General features: G+C 45.2%; 2 protein-coding genes and 1 non-coding gene across 6 annotated transcripts; 1 reads left to right on the forward strand and 2 right to left on the reverse strand.

Moving 5' to 3' along the window:
* Nucleotides 1-70: 70 nt before the first annotated feature.
* Nucleotides 71-143, reverse strand: trnak-uuu (transfer RNA lysine (anticodon UUU)). The gene has a single exon. It is a non-coding gene; the product is annotated as a tRNA-Lys (tRNA).
* A 36-nt stretch (nt 144-179) lies between these two features.
* On the forward strand, nt 180-1568 carry gatc (glutamyl-tRNA amidotransferase subunit C). 3 transcript variants are annotated; one of them, XM_084694652.1, is made up of 6 exons: nt 180-330; nt 405-504; nt 677-724; nt 849-1018; nt 1188-1291; nt 1386-1568. In XM_084694652.1, the coding sequence occupies exons 2-6, from the start codon at nt 463-465 to the stop codon at nt 1445-1447; spliced, it is 426 nt and encodes a 141-aa protein (XP_084550778.1). In that variant the 5' UTR covers nt 180-330; nt 405-462; the 3' UTR covers nt 1448-1568. The 3 variants fall into 3 exon arrangements, with proteins under 3 accessions (XP_084550778.1, XP_084550777.1, XP_084550776.1); XM_084694650.1 differs by having other exon boundaries at nt 184-504; XM_084694651.1 differs by lacking the exon at nt 677-724 and having other exon boundaries at nt 183-504.
* A 614-nt stretch (nt 1569-2182) lies between these two features.
* On the reverse strand, nt 2183-18856 carry cds1 (CDP-diacylglycerol synthase (phosphatidate cytidylyltransferase) 1). 2 transcript variants are annotated; one of them, XM_084694648.1, is made up of 13 exons: nt 18495-18856; nt 9775-9923; nt 9109-9205; nt 8901-8998; nt 8196-8335; nt 7733-7791; nt 7338-7420; nt 6850-6937; nt 6223-6291; nt 5897-6049; nt 5678-5797; nt 5222-5325; nt 2183-4998 (listed from the first exon to the last, which is right to left on the reverse strand). In XM_084694648.1, exons 1-13 carry the CDS (start codon nt 18558-18560, stop codon nt 4863-4865), a joined length of 1362 nt encoding a protein of 453 aa, XP_084550774.1. In that variant the 5' UTR covers nt 18561-18856; the 3' UTR covers nt 2183-4862. The 2 variants fall into 2 exon arrangements, with proteins under 2 accessions (XP_084550774.1, XP_084550775.1); XM_084694649.1 differs by lacking the exon at nt 18495-18856 and adding an exon at nt 12254-12511.
* Between the last annotated feature and the right edge of the window lie 448 nt (nt 18857-19304).

Consider the following 19304-nt stretch of genomic DNA (forward strand, 5'->3'; position numbering starts at 1 on the left):
TGGCGAATTATTTATACTTCGTTATTTACCAAATAAATTCATACATTTATTCAATGAAGAAAACTAACATCGCCCGAACAGGGACTTGAACCCTGGACCCTCAGATTAAAAGTCTGATGCTCTACCGACTGAGCTATCCGGGCAAATACAAACTGTAAAATTACGAGGAAGTAGTTTAAAAAGACAGAGGCGTTTATTTTTAGCTTAGCTTCTTGACTGGCTAGTTGGATGCCCGTTGGGGTTAGGAGTCGTATCAAGACCTTAAGCAAGCTTCCCATTTAGCCACATCATTGCACACAGGCTACTTAACACATTAGACACCACAAAATGGTACGTTTATCATTTAGTTCTGGACTCAGTCGTTTACAAACATTGAGAATGATGCCGTCTTTATGTCGATGTAGTACCGCTGGAGTTTCAAGAACGTCGAATGACGGATGTTGCATATGGAGCCTTTTGGAAATGCGACGCCGTCAATGCAGTTCTCACATTTCTAACACAAAGGTACGTGGTTTTATGTGATCAGAAAGGTCGTTAGTTAGCTAAATAGCAAAGAAAGATATACGGGGTAGTAGCGGCTAGTTGTAGTTAGCTAGTTGCTTAAAAGCTTAAAAGGAAACCGGGGCGCTTGGGCTAATGTCTGTTCACTTAGAATAATTGTACGTGCTGTTAATAGGTGCCGTTGACACCAACGTGGAAGCCAATGCAAAGCAACCTAACCCAAGTTGGTATTATAATCACAATATTATTGCACACAGTAATAAATAACAACCCACACTGAACAGTCTGGGCCCAAATGAGTGGAATAGCGTATGGCTCAATACGCCCATCTTGTGTCACACTTTTAGCCGGCCGGAGTGTCGGCAGACCTTGTTGATCAATTGGAGAGACTGGCGCTGGTAGATTTCCGTAACCAGGAGGGACTTGTCTGTTTGGAGAAAGCGATTCAGTTTGCTAATCAGCTCCACGCCGTGAACACCGATGGTGTTGAGCCGATGGATTCCGTTCTAGAAGACAGGTAAGGGGGGAAAGGTAGTAGGCCACTTAATGCATTCATTGTTGCACAAAATTAAAGCAGGTTAACCGTTATCGATGATCGGTTGGATACTTAAAGTAGGTACTTTATTTGCAGAAGTAGGTTAGCACTTTCGATCATGTAAATACTGTGGACTGTTTGTGTCATGTAGGTCGCTATATGTGCGTGAGGACACAGTGACCGAAGGCGACCATGCGGAGGAACTCCTCAAACTCTCTTCTAACACGGTGGAGGAGTACTTCGTCGCACCACCAGGTGAGAATCCAGCAGTATGGGACTTCTTGAATACGTCTCTTTACACACTATTTGAATACAGTGGGACTCAACTTTCTTTTTATTTTGATTGCAGGTAACATTCCACTTCCGAAGAGAGAGGAGAGAGATGCCATGTTGAAAGAACCAGAGCTATAACATAAAGTAATTCAGTGTATGAAAGATATAGTATAACGTATTTATTTTTACGACTGTCGATTATAAACGTTTTCGAAGTTACTTTATTGTGCGAGGTATTAAAAAGGTATTGTAACAACAACCATCTTTTTTCCTCATTAAGCCCATCCGTTTAACTCATGAGCAGCAGTCTTTGTGCTTAAAAACAGGGAAACCAGTTCATTACACTAAACGGTTAGGTGTAATGTCTACTTCAATCCACCAGAGGGGGTCCTGACAGTGTTTGCGCTTTAAGATTTTTGATCTCATTAAATTTTGTAACGTTGTTTACATTAATGCATTTAGCAGACGCTTTTATCCATTGTTATATGTTCATACTACCACGACCTCTGTAGTAGTATATACATATTAACCCTGTGGTGTTCTCTACAAACAACATATTCGAAACACATCCTCCTCCTTTATCCTGAAAAAGAGTGGTATATAAACAGACGCAACATGTTGACTTTGGTAAAGCTGTAAAACTCGTCTTGTTTAGGTTAGACATATCTCAGCGCCTGTGAAAGTAAATAAAAGCCATTATGGGTATTCAAAGTATCCCCATTCATTTGATCACCAAGATCGATAGATAGCAGATCTAGCTCTAACATTGAGTCAAAGGGGACCCAAGTCCTCAAAACTGACTGCTTGTTTTAGATCTTTAAGTACTTTCAAAACTGGATGGGCAATGCTGTGTTCAGAATCAAATCAAAGACATTTGTATTTTAAAGGAAAAATAAAGAATTTATTCACCTTCATACAGTAAATAGTGCCACAATCTCTAATAATTATTATTCTATGCATTTTATACACCACTGTGTATTACCCAGATGTACTCTATCATGTTGATCAATATAACTTCTACCATCTTATCCACTTCAAAAACCTTGTCCATAAGAAAACAATTATGCATATGCAATCAAACGAAATACAATGTATAATTTAAAAAGACATAAGAACCCAACAATTTTGCCATGCATCGTAATACCTGACAATTAACAGCGCTGATAGGTACAGTATCTCTGCTTATAGGATTAACTAATGTTATATAGGCCTTTTTTTATTCATTACATCTCAGATCACAATAACTTAAACCACACAATAAGTTAGATCTAATTTAAACTACGACCTCAATTCAGTTCTAATATTCTCACGGATCCTCTCTATGCTCTCTGCACTCCAACTCGCATATTTTGGTCAGGTTGGATTGTTTTAAGTGTTAGGAAGTTAAATATTCGCACTGTCGTCAAAACCTCTTGTGAAAGCCAGAGGAGAAGCAGATCCACCCTGAAACACCTGTTAAACAATCCCAGGGAAAACAAGTTTGTTGGGTCAGAGCTGGTCCCCAAATCCGTTAAACTCCCCCGATGTAGTACAATATACAGGGATGGTTAGCAACACATACATTTCTGGAGGAAATGCAATACCGTGTACTGCATTACCTTACAACAACCCAGGGAACCAAATCAGAACACTCATCCCACTTCGGTTGATTCACAGGTAAAAACATGACAAAAGAATGAACAGTACTTGGACCGAACAGGACACTAACACACACAGCACAGACAGGAAGGCTGTGGAGCCTGACTCAAATCGCTGCTCCCGTCTCAAACCAACATCCACCTACAGTCGACACGTTAGTGAGGACACAGATTTATCCTGGAGAGGAAAACCCACAAAAATCAGACAGTGCTTTGGTAAACGTTTCTGGAAGGATTTTGGATGGCTGGGTTCAAAGAAAACGACACGGTTTATAAATCTCAGTTGTTCCAGTGCTGCACACATGTACCACTTTCCAAACCGTATGTTTCAGCTGGTAAACCCTTATTTTCTTCTGTTATTTTTTTCTTCTTTACATTTTAATAAAAATGCAGTGCGGCTTTTGAGAGTGTGCTGTAGAATTCATCCGAACTCCAGTCCAACTTTAGAAACCCATTCCATTGTTCAATAGACTCAAATCGACACTTGCATTAATATTGCCAAAAGACATAACTACCTGAATATAATATATACTTTAGATAAGCTATATATATATATATATATAAACACAGAAAGATTATTTCATTATTTCTCACACAATGATAACAGCAATTGTTACCTCCAACAACCTTTAAATTACATCCTACCCTTTTAAGAGCAATAGCACATACAAGCACTAAAATATAATCTATACTGGTAGACAAACATGGAACCTAATCATATCCTAACCATCCTTGGGAGAGGTTTACTCCTGATGTAGCTGAGAAGCATCCCAACTACAGTGCAACTCAAATCATTGGTTACCTAAAAGGAAGCACATTCTCTTTGAAATTAAGTCAAAGTTAACCCACACACACCCCCTTTAATCAGCAGCTGTTATCAAAACCATTCGACCCCAAATGGTTTTGTTCATGCTAGAAGCTACAAATAACCTACCACCCCTTTTCTTATTGTTTTTGCATATAATTTCTCATATCTTTAAAGTATATAGTATATTTAATAACATTATTCTTATACTAGATTTTTGTTGACCTGTAAATAAATATGATATATTTATTTACAGTAATACATTTTGAGATATGTAGACTCACACACAGTGTTAAATGTGCATTGGTGTGTGTGTGCACTGATGCTATAGGGCTGCATATCAGGTCTAAATCCATGCCTACATTATTGCATGTATTTACTGCCACTAGTTAATCAAAACCTATCAACTATTTCACACCACAGAAAAGAGGGAAAATTGATTTTTTTTCCCAGCAGTAACAACAGAACTGAAGAACATGCTTCATGTTTCAAAATATCTTCTTATTTTTCTGTTCTATGCTATAAAGTTAAGACCATAATAACCATTAAGAAGCAGCAAACTATAATAACAGTTCCTAGTGTGTTAAGTTGTGTTTTTCTCCTTCAAATACAACTATCAGCACAAAGCATTCGTCCCAAAAAGTCCTTGCTGCAAATCTGCAGAGGCTCCGTTCAGCTCAAATCAGTGCAACACACGCGGTTCCCATGGAAACGCCCTGGTTACAGCCCCTGCGTTGATAATAAACCGTGTGCTTGAATCCATTTTGTTAGCGAAGACGTTTTCTTTTCTTATCTTCTTCAGTGCCAGTGTCTTTAGAAAGGGGCTGCCACTTTGTTACGCATGACATTTGTATAGTTGTTTTGTTATTGTGATTCTGAGTGTGTGTGTGTGTGTGTGTCATGCAAATCAGGGCAGAAGCGACTGACTTCTGATAAGTGACACCTTGGTTCTTAGTTCACAGTAATGATGCTTGGAGGAAAAGACGAAACCAGACGAGATCAGTAGGTGTGTTGGTGATGGATTCCCGGATGAGGACAAAGATCAAACATGCGTCTGATCAATCACACATGCTCGCGCGCGCGCACGCACACACACACGCACAGAGGATGTTTACTGGGTCTCCAGGACAGCAGGGGGCAGTATGCCACTGTCTCTCAGGTGAGAGCGCAGCGTGTTGAAGATGTTCAGCTGCTGTGCAGGCTGCAACACCAGCAGCTGCTGCAGCACCTTGCTGGGGTTGGGCCCTCTGCAACACATGAGGGAAGCATACTCCCATGAGAGGGTGTGATACGATGTATATGATGTGTGTAGAAGACGCTCTGGATAAGAGCGTCTGCTAAATGACTACATGTAAATGTGTGTGATAGTGTATATGAGATATAATTTTTAAAAACAGCAATGTCCCCCATACTCTCTATTACTAACACTGTATTTAACAGCCACATCCCCTGGGGAACCCAGGAGCCTACCTGATGAAGCTGCCTATGTAAACATGCGTGAACGTGGCCATCAGATACTGGCAGTCGAAGCGGTCCATGATTCCTCCGTGACCAGGGATGGTGTCAGCAAAGTCCTGGGGGAGGGAGGAGCGACGACACGAGGGGGGTTAACACCAACACAGCGTTTTCGAGGAAAACCACGAGCAGGCCACAGGACGGCTGAGTGAACGCGTGTGTTTGTCTTTTAGGGAAAAACATTGGGTGGCATCTGTGCCTTTCTGACTGGATTATAAACATTTCCATTTCCATTTAGTCATTTAGCAGAAGCTCTTATCCAGAGCGACTTACAGTTAGTACAGGGACATTACCCCCGTCATTTGGCACGGCAGGGAATCGATCCGGCAACTTTCAGATTACTAGCCCGATTCCCTCACCGTTGAGCCACCTGACTCCCTCCATGGTGTGATTTGAAGAGCGCCGACTCACCTTGATCTTGAAGGCCCTTTTGAAGCCGCTGGCAAAGAAGCCCCCGAATGGGCCGATGAGCGAGCCGAAGGAGGACAGAGCCACGCTGTGGATCTGGTACGGATACAGCTGCACCGTCTCCTGCGGGACAAACCATCAACATGTCAGAGGAGGGAACCATCCAGGTACAAGAGATTGACAGGATGCAAATGAGCTTGTGAGTGTCCTAGCAGGACTGACCCATCCCAGGATGTTCTGCAGCACGACAGGGAGGGTGTACTCCTGAATCACGAAGATGTCGGAGGGCTGGCAGTCCACCGCAAACCTGTTGGTCTCGCTGTTGTACTCCACCGGACACACAAAGTACTGGAACTGAGCCAGGAGGTAGGACAGCTGCAGAGACAAGACCATGTCAGGGACCAGGGCCTTCCCACTCAACGTCTCAGGCTCACAGTTCAGTGGAAATAGCTTGGGTGAGACACTACTAACCACATGACATCTGTTAAAGGGAAGGCCAGGTGAAGAACTAAGTAAAGGGAACATGGACTGAGACTTCAGCTACTCACAAGGAACCCAAACACCACAGTGGCAAAGAAGCCTCCGATGAAGCCCTCCCATGTCTTCTTGGGAGAGAGCTGAGGACAGAACACACACACACACACACGATGACACGGCGGTTCCTCTCAGACCAAGCAGAGCAACACGTGACTCCGATGAACAACCAGGTCATGAGCTTCCTGCGGCTGTAGCATGCTTCACTGCCTCCCTCCCTCCTCTCCCCCCCTCCTTCCCTCCCTCCCTCCCTCCCCCTCTCTCTCCTCCCCCCTCCCTCCCTCCCTCCCTCACCCTCCCTCCCTCCCTCCCTCACCCTCCCTCCCTCCCTCCCTCCCTCCCTCCCTCCCTCCCTCCCTCCCTCCCTCCCTCCCTCCCTCCCTCCCTCCCTCCCTCCCTCCCTCCCTCCCTCACCCTCCCTCTCTCCTTTAGAATGTCCTTCATTTTAATATTGGCCACAAATGACCACCCCAGTTGCATATTATATTACAGATTAATATTGCAAAAAGGCCTTGAGGGTCATGGTCAGAAATAAAAAAAGACTACCACATGTTCTTGTCCTTATATTTGTTGGTGTCCATAGTTCTGCAGCTGCCTGCGTCTGAACCTGGTATTGTGTGTGAGGGGAGGGGTTTGATTACCTTAATCAGTGGAGTTCTACCAAAGAAGAACCCAAACAGGTAGGCCATGATGTCATTACAGATCACTATGGAGATGGGGACTATGAACCTGAAAAACAGGAAACCAGACTTGAACGCTTACAGAAGCGTTTTCATTTCATTACACTCCATTTGTTCATCGGCTGATTGTAAATAAACTTCCTGCTTGTGTTAGTCGTTTTACTGAAATCACATTATTAAAAGAGTACAGTATAACAAACAAACTTATAACAAGGAGCTACAAATGCCCTGTAGTTATAAAGACAAATGACTACTGAAGACTAGTCAACAAGCTAACATTATTGAAAGGTGTGTTGACACCTGCATTAGTCCATTATCTATCCCTTCAAAAACCGCCTCAGCGTTCACAGAGACCCTGATTTTCCCAGCACACCGCATCCAGACTCTAGCGTGTCATCGATACCACAAACAGGTTTCCCAAGTCTAACCCGCCCCAGGGTCCTGCTTACCATATCATCCCTTCAAACAGGTTCTGAATGACAAGGTGGGACTGAGTTACCACAATCAGCAAGGTCACGTGGGTCCAAGCAAACTGGAAAGGAGGAAGGAGGAATGTCACCTGGGCACCGCCTGGTCCCACAGGAGGGGTGTGGAGGAGTGACAGGTGGGGAGTGACAGGTGGGGCTTCACAGTAGGTGTACAGTATACATGGTGTATGAGTTGTGTGACCACGTATGGGGGGTAGGACAGCCTTTCTCAACCCTGGTCCTCGAGGCCCACTGTCCTGCATGTTCTAGATGTTTCCACGCTCAAACACACCCGGGACATTTGAGGCAGGTGTGTCGAAGCAGGGAAACATCTAGAACACGCAGGGGGTCCGTGAGGTGGTGTGGCAGATACTCACCATGTAGAACTGCAGCCGATATTGCTTCTTCACCAGACTCAGAACGAACATGCAGAAACCTGCGGGGGAGAAGGAGGTGACGTCATCTCCGGAATGCAGGGATGGTTTCAGATGAAATTCAGTGCAAATACTGCACTGTTCCCATATTTAGGGGAGGATTTTATTGAACATCATTTAATGGTATCTCCTTGTTCCTTTCTGTCTAACAGCAGGTCCGAGAGGATGAACCATGAGCAGGTAACACAAACAGTCTCCCCACTACGGCTGTTATTAGATGGTGAGCAGCAATAAAAGTAACAAGTTATTTTCCTACGAGTCTGAAGACTTTGGCCAAAGAGCACTTCTGTAGTGTGAACATTGTATCTTACACACAGATTCACAAACACACACACAGATAAACACACACAGATAAACACACACAGATAAACACAGACACACACAGACTGCTGTAGGCGGGACACACCTCCTAGGTACATGGCGAAGGAGATGAAGCGATGGTAGCGCACCAGGAACTGCAGTGGCTCCTCTCTCTGCACCAGCGCCCCAAAGTAGTCCGCCACCGTCTCACCATAGAAGAAGTAGTTCACACACACCAGGAAGTACCTGGACCAGGCAGGAAAACCGCTCAGTTAAACATGAATGAATGAGTTTGTTTTGGCTTGCAGTGGGCCATGTCATGTCTGTGGTGGTGGTGGGGGGGGGGGAAGGGGGGGGGGTTGGAGGTCAAGCTAAGATTGAATTCCACTTCCAACACAGCACTGGCCTTTGCTCCAGGGCTGAGCGCAGCACTACTGTGTGTGTGGAAATGTGTGCGTAAAGGGGGCTGGTACACACAGAATGACCTGTACGTTAAGCCAGCATTTATATAGAAAGACAGAGCAGTAATGAAAGAATTGAAGAGAGAAAAAGAGTAAAACCAGATGATTAGAATATGTAAATGTGACCTTTGGAGAGCTAGACCAGCCTCTCTCAACCCCCCTGTCCTGCACCTTCTAGATGTTTCCCTGCAAGGTGAGCAGGTGTGCAGAGCATGAGAGTGTGCAGGTGTGCAGGTGAGCAGGTGTGCAGGTGTGCAGGTGAGCAGGTGTGCAGGTGAGCAGGTGAGCAGGTGTGCAGGTGAGCAGGTGAGCAGGTGTGCAGGTGAGCAGGTGAGCAGGTGAGCTCCTACCAGCTGAGGGTCCTGAACCAGGGCAGCTCATAGGAGTGGTAGACTCTGTAACCGATGGTGATGATCTCCTGGAAACACTTGATCTGGATGCTCATCACCTGCATCAGGGAGACAACTCTGTGAAGAAGACTACTGGAAAAGGGAGGGGGTTAGGGGTGCATGCCCTCACTCAGTGGGTCAAATGTGTGTGTGTGTTTGTAATACATACCACCAATATCAGCATTATGGGTCCTAGGTAGATGATAAGGAAGAAGCCAGTTATCATCGCTAACGACAACACCCCTCGTATCCAATAATTCTTCCATCTGTAAACGGGAACAGAAACATTAACAATTTAATCCTTCAAAATGAATAGCCTTCAAATACAATTACCAGTGTACAGAATTTACAGTATGAACTCAAGATGTAAAAAAGCGTACAGTAGCGATGCAAAAAGCCTGGGCGTGGTGTTACTCGAGGTCGGTATTTACTGGCTATAGGCCTGTCATTCCTGACTCGTGACACATACCCACACCCTGCAGAGCTGTTGACAGAACGCGGCAGAGAACACAGGCTATAGAGTTGGGCTGTACAGCCCGGCTTAACTCTCTCTCCACGGCCCTGAGAGAAATCCTAGGCAGCTACATTTTGTGAATGGTGAAAGTGCTGCATCATGAATAAAGAACCTACTGCTGCTGTTCTCCCTCCCCCTCCCCCCTTTCTCTTTCCATCTCTCCTCTCCCTCCACCTCTCCATCCTTCCCTCTACGCCTCCCTCCCTCTGTACCTTTCTCCCTCCACCTCTCTCTCTCCCTCCACCTCTCAATCCCTCTTTCCATCTCTCCACCTCTCTCCACTTCTCTCCACTTCTCTGTGTGTGTGTGTGTGTGTGTTACCTGGGCGGCAGGCCCTCCAGAGCCTTGTTGAGACACTGAGGAGTGTTGTCTGTCTGGGGCGGCACGTCCTGACAGTCTCCTTTAGAGTCTCCCTCACAGTCTCCCTCCGTGTCCCCCGCCAGGCCCAGCCTGTCCTCGCCATCGGCCTCCTGCGCACGCACACACACACACACACAGACACACACACACACACACACACACACACGTCAACACACACGTCAACACACACACGCGTCAACACACACACCAGAGAGAAGCAGAGGAGAAAGAGAAAGTTCAACACAATGTGCAGTGAAGACATAATACAAAAGGCCGGCCAAGTACGGTGACCTAGTCAGGTCATTTAGACCCTGCTGGGAAGCACGCCACTGTGTACGCTCTAAACTGAGCCTTACAAAACACACTCGGATCATGAGACATCAGGCAGACATCTATCTAGCTATCACATCCAACTTGCAAACCATTTAACATCATGAACGTCATGAACCACCCTCACTGATAACTAGATTTGTGTTAAGAGATTTCAACCACACAAGTCCAGCCTTCCTCTGCCTCCACAACTGCTTCTGGTCACTACCATGTTACTTCCTGTTCCTGTCAACACAGCCTGCAAGGCCCCGGGCCGGAGGGATGCAAACGGCAGGTCAGGCAAGAGTGGAGAGGAAGGGAGCGGGGAAAGGCAGAGTTCAGACAGAGAGAGAGAGAGGGGGAGAGAGAGAGAGAGAGAGAGAGAGAGAGAGAGAGAGAGAGAGAGAGGGGGGAGAGACAGAGAGAGAGAGAGGGGGAGAGACAGAGAGAGAGAGAGAGAGAGAGAGAGAGAGAGAGAGAGAGAGAGAGAGAGAGAGAGAGGGGGAGAGAGAGACATACAGAGAAAGATACACAGGAACAGAGAACAGGTGTAACCCTGTTCAGCTTCAGCTTGGCTGGGATCCAAGTGGAGCGATTCAGTCAAACATCAACAAGTCATGTTTTTATTTGGTTTGGTTCAGTTTCAAACAAATGAACGAGGAGGCAGGTGAGTATAGTATAGCATAGCATAACACAGTCTGGGCCCAGCACTGACGTGACCATCAACCTTTGTACTGAGGGTTGGTTTAAGAAGATCCAGAATGTTCCCTAGCTTAGTCACAAAATTTTATAAGTGAATCCTACGTCTCTGATATTCCACATACAGGGCGGGACTGTGATTACATTACACTACCTTCCCAGTGTGGGCAACTGGAACAGTCACACCCTGCAGCAGATGGCTAGGCTAGCAGGCTAGGCTAGCAGGCTAGGCTAGCAGGCTGGGCTACACATTGACAGGTAAACAACTTAATCGTCATTTGGTAAATCTTTATTGAGGATTTTGTCTCTGAGCGGAGTTGAACACTAAGGAGAACAGCAAGCTTGTAACAAGTCCAGCATAGCATCCAAGGAGAGAGTCATTCATTTGGAGTAGATTCAGACTGAATGACTCGACAAGTTCACAGACTAAAATTAGTGACGGGTTATGGTTCTTGTCTGAAATTAGCAGCCTATCATTTCCTCTATTACACCTATGCCATTACATTCCAGCTGTAGATGTTCCATCTATAGACTCCCTGGGTTTTCAGAGCACTACCAGAGGAGCGCCATGGAAACTTAATAAAGGTTTAGTCAGGATAAACACATCTAAGTGCTTCTTAAGCATCAGGGTAGATCATGTTTCAAAACAGAATCCTAAAGTGGTGATGGTGGTTACTTCACTGTGTGGAAAGGCAGGGCGACGGAAAACATATTTATTATAAAAAGGCATCACGGCAAGCCCTGCGCCCCTTGCGCAGGTTTGAAACTCCCTGGGCAACCCTGACAAACCTCTGACTGCCAGCGAGCCGGTCTGTCGCCAGGAAGTGACCTCGCCGTGAGGTTAGCACGAGAGACACGGTTCCGTCAGGACCGTTTTGGGGTGGGAGGGGTATTTTTTACATGCAGGTAGGTCTGGGCGGTATGGCCTAAAATGTTTATCACGGTATAATTCGTAAGCACTGACGGTATCGGTATTTATCAAGATATATTAGTTATTCTTAAAATGTCATGACAATGCAATCCGCACTGCAGCAGCTTATCTACTGGACTCGGACGGATTTGGATTGGGTAACTCCGGTGTGTCACTGTCACATGAGTTGAATTTTCCAAATTTTGCAGCGTTTAATTGCCACGGAAGATCGACTTATCAGTAGCCTACCCGTTCAACAGTAGCCTACGTTTATGGGGTTGCAAAAAAACTGTTAAATATTTGCAGAGTTAGCTCTAGCTACAAACAATTATTACATGGCTGAATACTCGATTCTGTTGGCCTACAATAAATATACGTTTCACAATTCTAACCAACCAGGCATTGGATTTGTCAAACGCATTCTGGTAGATTCATTTTCGTGCACATGCATGGCTTTCAGCTGGTGAAATAGATTGCTAGTGTTACCACCTTTGGCTGGCACAATTCGACAACACAACTTACAGAGTAGGCTACTGTTTGTTGATCGATGTCGGATAACTTGAAACCAAATCATTTCCAGGCTCCTTTTTTTTTAACCAATTCTTCTTTGTCCGGCAAATCAACCCCACTGGCGTTATTTTCAGGAATCATTGACGCTTGCTTACACTTGCCAACAAAAGCAGTTTACTCATGAATGTTTGCTTCCTGTAGAGTTGCGCTAGCTTGTTTCATTGTCTGGCACATTGCGAGCAGCGCCCATGCTGCATGTTTTTTTGTAAAAGATACAAATTTGAACTAACCCACTAGGCAGTATCACTTGACTTGTATTTTATACCAAACAGAAACACTTTACTAATACAGTTATTAATATATCGTGATATCCATGATAATGGCAAAATCCATATCATGGCACAACGCAATACCGGTATTCCTGTTCATACCGGTATACCGCCCACCCCTACATGCAGGGTGAAACTCGAAATGGGTTTACACACACACACACACACACACACACACAGGCCCCCCCCCACATCAGAGATTAGGTTTCCTCTGAAGATGGTCTTGGGTATTTCTTCCCTTACATGGCATCCTCTCTAGACCCACACTAAACATGGTGAAGATGGCCGGGGGTGGCGAGAGGGGTTATAAATAGCATCAGGGTCACGACCCCTTCCCACAGGAGTAATTAGCCGTCCGTGCCGAGGTAATTGGGAGTGTGTGTGTGTGGTGGTGGGGGGGGGGGGCAGGTGCATTCAGGTGAGGAGACGTAAGACTAGAGTCCTACTCAAGCATTAATGAGGGAGACACTGATAGTGACACTGCGTCAAACCAGCTGAGGAATTCTACTTTTTGAACCTATGAAGCCCAGAAACTTAATTCCAGGTTCTGGTATTAAGTGGTCAAATGAACCTCTGTGAAGTCGACCACTGCTGAAATGGACCTATAGGCCAGGCTTAGACAGCCCAAGGCCCAAGTGTCACATTTATAATGGGTTTGCACACCTTTTATGGACCAAATATGCTTTGTCTTTAGAAAGCTTTCATGCTTGAAGGGATGTGGGCTAGTAATGGTCTATGACACCATGAACATTTCAGAGAAGTCAGATTTAACACAGCAGGCTTGGTCAGGAGATTAGCCATCAGGCCAAGAAATGATCATTTGCACAGTCAAATGGTTGTCATGACGAAGTGATTTGCAACTTCTGAGAAGCTCGCACTCACGAGGATGCTTGACATAAGGCCCATTTGAATCTAAAAACAAGCACTGGATCATTTGTTACGCTCCACAATGAAAGTAGTCAGTAGTTTGAATCATAAGCAGTCGACTAAAGACAAAACATATAGACACATCAAAATGAAGATAAATCCCAGAGTCTACCTCCTACAGCCTGAATGTTGCTGTTCAGTAACATTAAGCAGGTGCGTAAAGGTCACTGGGTTGGACTGGGAGCCAAAAACTATCTAAGAATCAGGTTGGCCTCCACCAACTCCCCGGCCTGACTATAATAATATCTGAGTGGATTCCACTGTGAGACACAGTACCTGAATATAAAATGCTACAAAAAAATGTGTGAGGTCGAAGGAGCGACCAGATGGCTGAAAGAGAGATGATGTCAGCAGAGCGTGGAAGACAGAGAAGCTAGACTAGCACTGCTCTGGCCCTCACAGGCTGACCAATACCTCTCTCCTCCTCCTCCTGTCCCCTCTTCCTCCTCCTCCTCCTGTCCCCTCTTCCTCCTCCTCCTCCTGTTCCCTCTTCCTCCTCCTCCTGTCCCCTCTTCCTCCTCCTCCTCCTGTCCCCTCTTCTTCCTCCTCCTCCTCCTGTCCCCTCTTCCTCCTCCTCCTCCTCCTGTCCCCTCTTCCTCCTGTCCCCTCTTCCTCCTCCTCCTCCTGTCCCCTCTTCCTCCTCCTCCTGTCCCCTCTTCCTCCTGTCCCCTCTTCCTCCTCCTCCTCCTGTCCCCTCTTCCTCCTCCTCCTGTCCCCTCTTCCTCCTCCTCCTGTCCCCTCTTCCTCCTCCTCCTGTCCCCTCTTCCTCCTCCTCCTATCCCCTCTTCCTCCTCCTCCTGTCCCCTCTTCCTCCTCCTCCTGTCCCCTCTTCCTCCTCCTCCTATCCCCTCTTCCTCCTCCTCCTATCCCCTCTTCCTCCTCCTCATATCCCCTCTTCCTCCTCCTCCTATCCCCTCTTCCTCCTCCTCCTATCCCCTCTTCCTCCTCCTCCTCCTCCTCCTATCCCCTCTTCCTCCTCCTCCTGTACCATCTCCTGGCCATGAAGGCTTTCTTTCCAGAGAGTGAGAAAGGATGTGTGCGTGTCGGAGAAAGAGAGTTAGAAAGGATGTGTGCGTGTCGGAGAAAGAGAGTTAGAAAGGATGTGTGCGTGTCGGAGAAAGAGAGTTAGAAAGGATGTGTGCATGTCGGAGAAAGAGAGTTAGAAAGGATGTGTGAGTGTCGGAGAAAGAGAGCGAGAAAGAGGAAAGGTAAAGAAAGATGTAGAGAGGAGGTAGAGAGAGGGAGAGGTAAAGAAACAGAGGCAGAGAAGGAGAAAGAGATAGACGTAGGAGGGAGAGGTAGAGAAAGAGAGAAGAAAGAGAGAAGTAGAGAGAGATAAACAGAGAGGTAGAGAGAGGGGGGAAGGGGATAAGCAGGGAGACCAGATGAGCTACTCAGTAAATGGGACTAGCGTAATCTTCATCCTGGAGGGAGGGGAACAACCTTAGTGTTAGTGTACGTGTCAGTTTGTGTGTGTGGAGGGGGGGCTTGTTTGTTTGTGGGCATGTGTGTGTGTGTGTGTGTATAGGCGTGTGTGTGTGTATAGGCTTGTGTGTGTGTAGGCTTGCGTGTGTGCATGCCTGAGTAAGTGCTACAACTCCCCTACATGGTTTTAAGGACCACATTGACAATTAATTTAGCAATAGACAGAGTTTTAGATGTTTGGAAGCCTTGAGTAAACAAACTTAGAGACTGTGCCATCAGATGGAGATTTGGTGAAAGTAGATAGGTCTGTGTGCCCTATCTGATCTGATGTCTTGAACTACCACATGGTTAGATCCAGGATGTGGTTTCCCCTTAGGTCCTTTCGGGTTTAGATTAGCATCTTCTCTGCCCACAGATATCAGCTGTTAAAAGGGGTGGACATTGACACAATAGACCTTAAGAATCTCTGTATAAATTCAGCGCATTGAGAACAATACACAATAGGTGTCCGCACAGCCAAACCTTCACAACAGCCAACGAATGCTTGATAAATTGTGTCTGTTTTGTTGTCTTTATGGAGGTCAGAGTGAAGGCTATTCTATCGACATGCATGACCTTTACTGAGGTATAAGCCCCACGCTGCTGGGTCAGAGATAACTTGCTATATGTCAGATAAAATAATATAATAGCTGGTAGGACAGCAAAATCTAATTGTTTAGTACTGGTGTAAATCAGGATATCACTACAATTCAGTACTGGGGTAAAACCAGAACAGATATCACTGTTCAGGGCTGCGTTTCCCGAAAGCATCGTAAGCGTAAGTTGATCGTAGAATCCATCGTACAACGAATTTTAGTTTTACGGGTCATTCCCAAAGACATCGTAACTAAAGTGTCTCTTGAAAATTCGTAGCTCTTGAAAGCGCATATTAGCCTACTCCTTTACGAGCATGTTTGGGAAACGCAGGAAAGAAATATCGATGGTTTTGTTTTTTGCTCGATCGTTGCTACGATCCATCGTTATCGGGAAACGCAGCCCTGGACTGGTTATGAAGCAGAAATCCCTTGGGGAGGAATAATCTTTTGCCCCTACTTGGCGGGTTGTTTTATAGTGACAAGAATTAACCTAATTAATATGAAAGCTCTCTCCAAATATAGTACTGCTCCCCAAACAGGATTCAAGTCCTCAACTGTCAAGCATTAGAGGCTACACTGGGTGCATAAAGTTATCTTTCCTGTCCCTGGCCCAACACCCTTGATAAACACACTGTTGCTGGCGTTACTTGAAGTGGAATCAGCAGGACAAATCAGAAGTCAACAGGAGCCATGGTGATCCACTTGTGGTCATGACAACCGACAACAGTGACTGGACAGTGTGATACCCAGGATGAAAGACGCTGCATACAGTAATTAATGTAAACAACGACCGTCCTTGGGGATTTAACTGCAGAGGGGAGGGGGCGACCGTGTGACTGTGTGTGTGCGCGGCTTCTCATTGGGGAGGGATTCTACGCTGTCATGTCTTTCAGTGGGTATTTCTTTCATCAAGAGATTTGTCTGTTCTCAAAACCAAACTTAACTCTCTCCTGCGTCATCATCAATTGTTCCTTTGCAAATTTCTGTCAACAAATACGTGTTGTAGAGGAGGCGCATGGATAGCTTGGCGCTAATATTAAGACTTCGGTCATGCATGGTAGCATATGATAAAAGCCTGCTACTCCAGTAGTAGGCTATGTAGGCTAGCATCTGTGCGTCACTGTGTCCTGGTGACTAATGATTCCACTGACTCAGATTAGAGAAGTCCATTTATTTCGTTTGACGCAAGGTCTCTGGGTGCTGCTTTAAATCATTTTTAAACTGGCTGGGGTTCTTTTCAACCGCTAAGTATCGACCCCTCGCACACCGTCTTGGGCGCTTCCGATAAACCCCCAATTAAGAGGTCAGGCAAAGAGCACAATGTTACACACAGTGAAAGTTATGGACATTTTCCAGATTTGTGGATTTACCATTCCATTACCAGCAAGCTGAATGTGTTTGTGTATATGTAGTGTGTTATCAGTAAGAGTGATTATGGCTAAGGTCTTGCACAACAACAGGCTTCATCTCCTTGGTGATCGATTGGTCCCGACACAACCAGACCAGAGGCATGCGTTGTAGGCTGAGAGGTCAGAGCGAGTATGAACACTATTATTAAACGCTAACACTTGAATATAGACTTGCGGCCGGTGTGAGATTAGTTCTAATACAGTTCAAATTGAGGTTGATGAGGGGATATTCCAGTAAGGATAATTAATATGACATCGGCGGGGACACTGAGCCATAAATACACCGCGTTCCCCAGCGGTTGGTAGCCTACTGGAAGTAGCGTTACACCCCGTTATGACTGTAGTGAGCTCTTCAGTTATGGAGATCGTTTGTTTCGATGTCATTTCGAAGTGTCCAATTCCTTTTGCATGTATTCTTTGACACAATCTCGAAGCCATTTTGCAAATGGAAAATAACAATAGGCTATAGCAGGAGGTTTAACTGTGAGATTTGGTGTGAGTCTTTGTTGACAGCCCTATGACCACCACGGATCCTTGCTGGGTTAGAATGCACAGGAAACCATTGACCTATGATACAAATCATCCAAGGAACTATGGACTATGGGTTAAGTGAGTCATCGTGGGAGTAGAGGGCCTTATGATATAGTAGCTCAACACTAAAGATAAGATATATTAAGAGCTGTTATCTTCAGCATAAGCTGTTTTACTGTAAATCAAACATGTACCTAGCCTAAACCTAGATTATAATATTATTAGTACAGCCACATGTCACACTGTTTCCATTTGTAGGCTACATGTTTACCAACTACGAGAGGCAACGCAATAAAATTGTTGCACAATGGTGCGGCGGAGTGATGCTTTGGGAAACATGACAACAGCAGGAACTGTTGTTGTACATTGCGCACGTCGTGAAGAAATCTACCACACTGACCAGTGTGTTTCTCACTTAAAATGTACCAAATTCCTCCTTAAATTCTTGTTGCAACACAAATGTGTTTATTGCTACTAGTAACGTTGAGAAAACCACTTGTTACTAAGTCATTGAATCGCTTCTAGCTATATTACTGTCAAATGATCTATTAACCGACTGGTCTAGCTTGGTTTCCATGGCATGAGCACTGTGACGGCACTTCGATGTCTAGGACAAATCTAAAAGCTAATCCAGGCTAGCTAATGCGTTACCAACTCGGTAACACAAACCCACACATTCATTGGCGTTGGCTAGGTACCTAGCTAACGTGGCCAATTAGCAACCTTGTTAGCATATTAGCGTGACATGATTCATGAAAATATGTTCCGGCTAACAAATAAGGGCAATGTTCAATGTTATTCGCAGCTTTACTTTCAGCTGGCTAGCAAACGGACTTTCTAGCTGGCTAGACCCAAATAGCCTGCTAGCTAGCTAATAAGCTACCTAGCTAATTAGCCCGTCAGCTGAGTGGGTGCTGCTGTGTGCATTTCACGCACGAACGCATGAGATAATATCAAATTAAAATGTTTTGTCATGAAGCAAACTTCTAATTTTTACCTTGTCACTGGTGTTATCTGTACTGTCGGGGTCTCCACCACCTCCTCGCTTTCTTAGCTCCGTCATGTCTTGGTTTTATTTTAATCGCAATACATAAGGTAACAGGCGAGCTTCAAAATAAATGTCACTGTCCTCGTAATCCTTTAAAAGATGTTATTCTGCCTCGAAAGGACAAACAGTCTTCTAGTAAGTACCTATACTAGATGCTCAACGTGGTGACTAGACACATTATCCTGTTACGACAATCCTCATTCGAAATACGTGCAATGTGCATTTGTTTATAACACTGCAATTCTCCCCGTGTGCTGCTGCTGGTATGCTAGCGAAGCCAACTGCTGTAGTCATCCGCCCCCTCGCCGGTGCTTGTCTGGTCTTTAGCGTGAAATCACGAGCTCTGCCGGTCGCCGACTGCTAGTGCTATAGAAACCTCAGCTAGTGCCAAAAGCATTGGTCTGCTCGGTGTTAATGGGTGATTCTTGGCGATTCGAAAAAAGGTTTTAAAGCCCGGTTGCAGAATATGTAGGCTAGGCCAATGTGGTGTAAAATTGGACTCCGTCAACTCCGTCAACAAAAGCCTCATACATATTCTGGTACTGGACTGTTAACGCCATATTCTGCTGATATTTCTTGAGGTAAAACATGTGACCCTTAGGCCTATAAGTCTGTCTAACTTGCATTGACACCAGCAGCTTTCATTTCCTTGATGATTTAATTTATTAAAGTATAAATGAAGTCTGGTGTCAATTTTTTAAATTCATGTTTTATCAGCTTGTTTTTTCATGTCAGGATAGGGCATGATGTGTGTTTTTT

This window comes from Hypomesus nipponensis, chromosome 28 (assembly GCF_054491055.1).
Source record: "Hypomesus nipponensis isolate SF chromosome 28, ASM5449105v1, whole genome shotgun sequence".
NCBI classification, from domain to species: Eukaryota; Metazoa; Chordata; class Actinopteri; order Osmeriformes; family Osmeridae; genus Hypomesus; species Hypomesus nipponensis.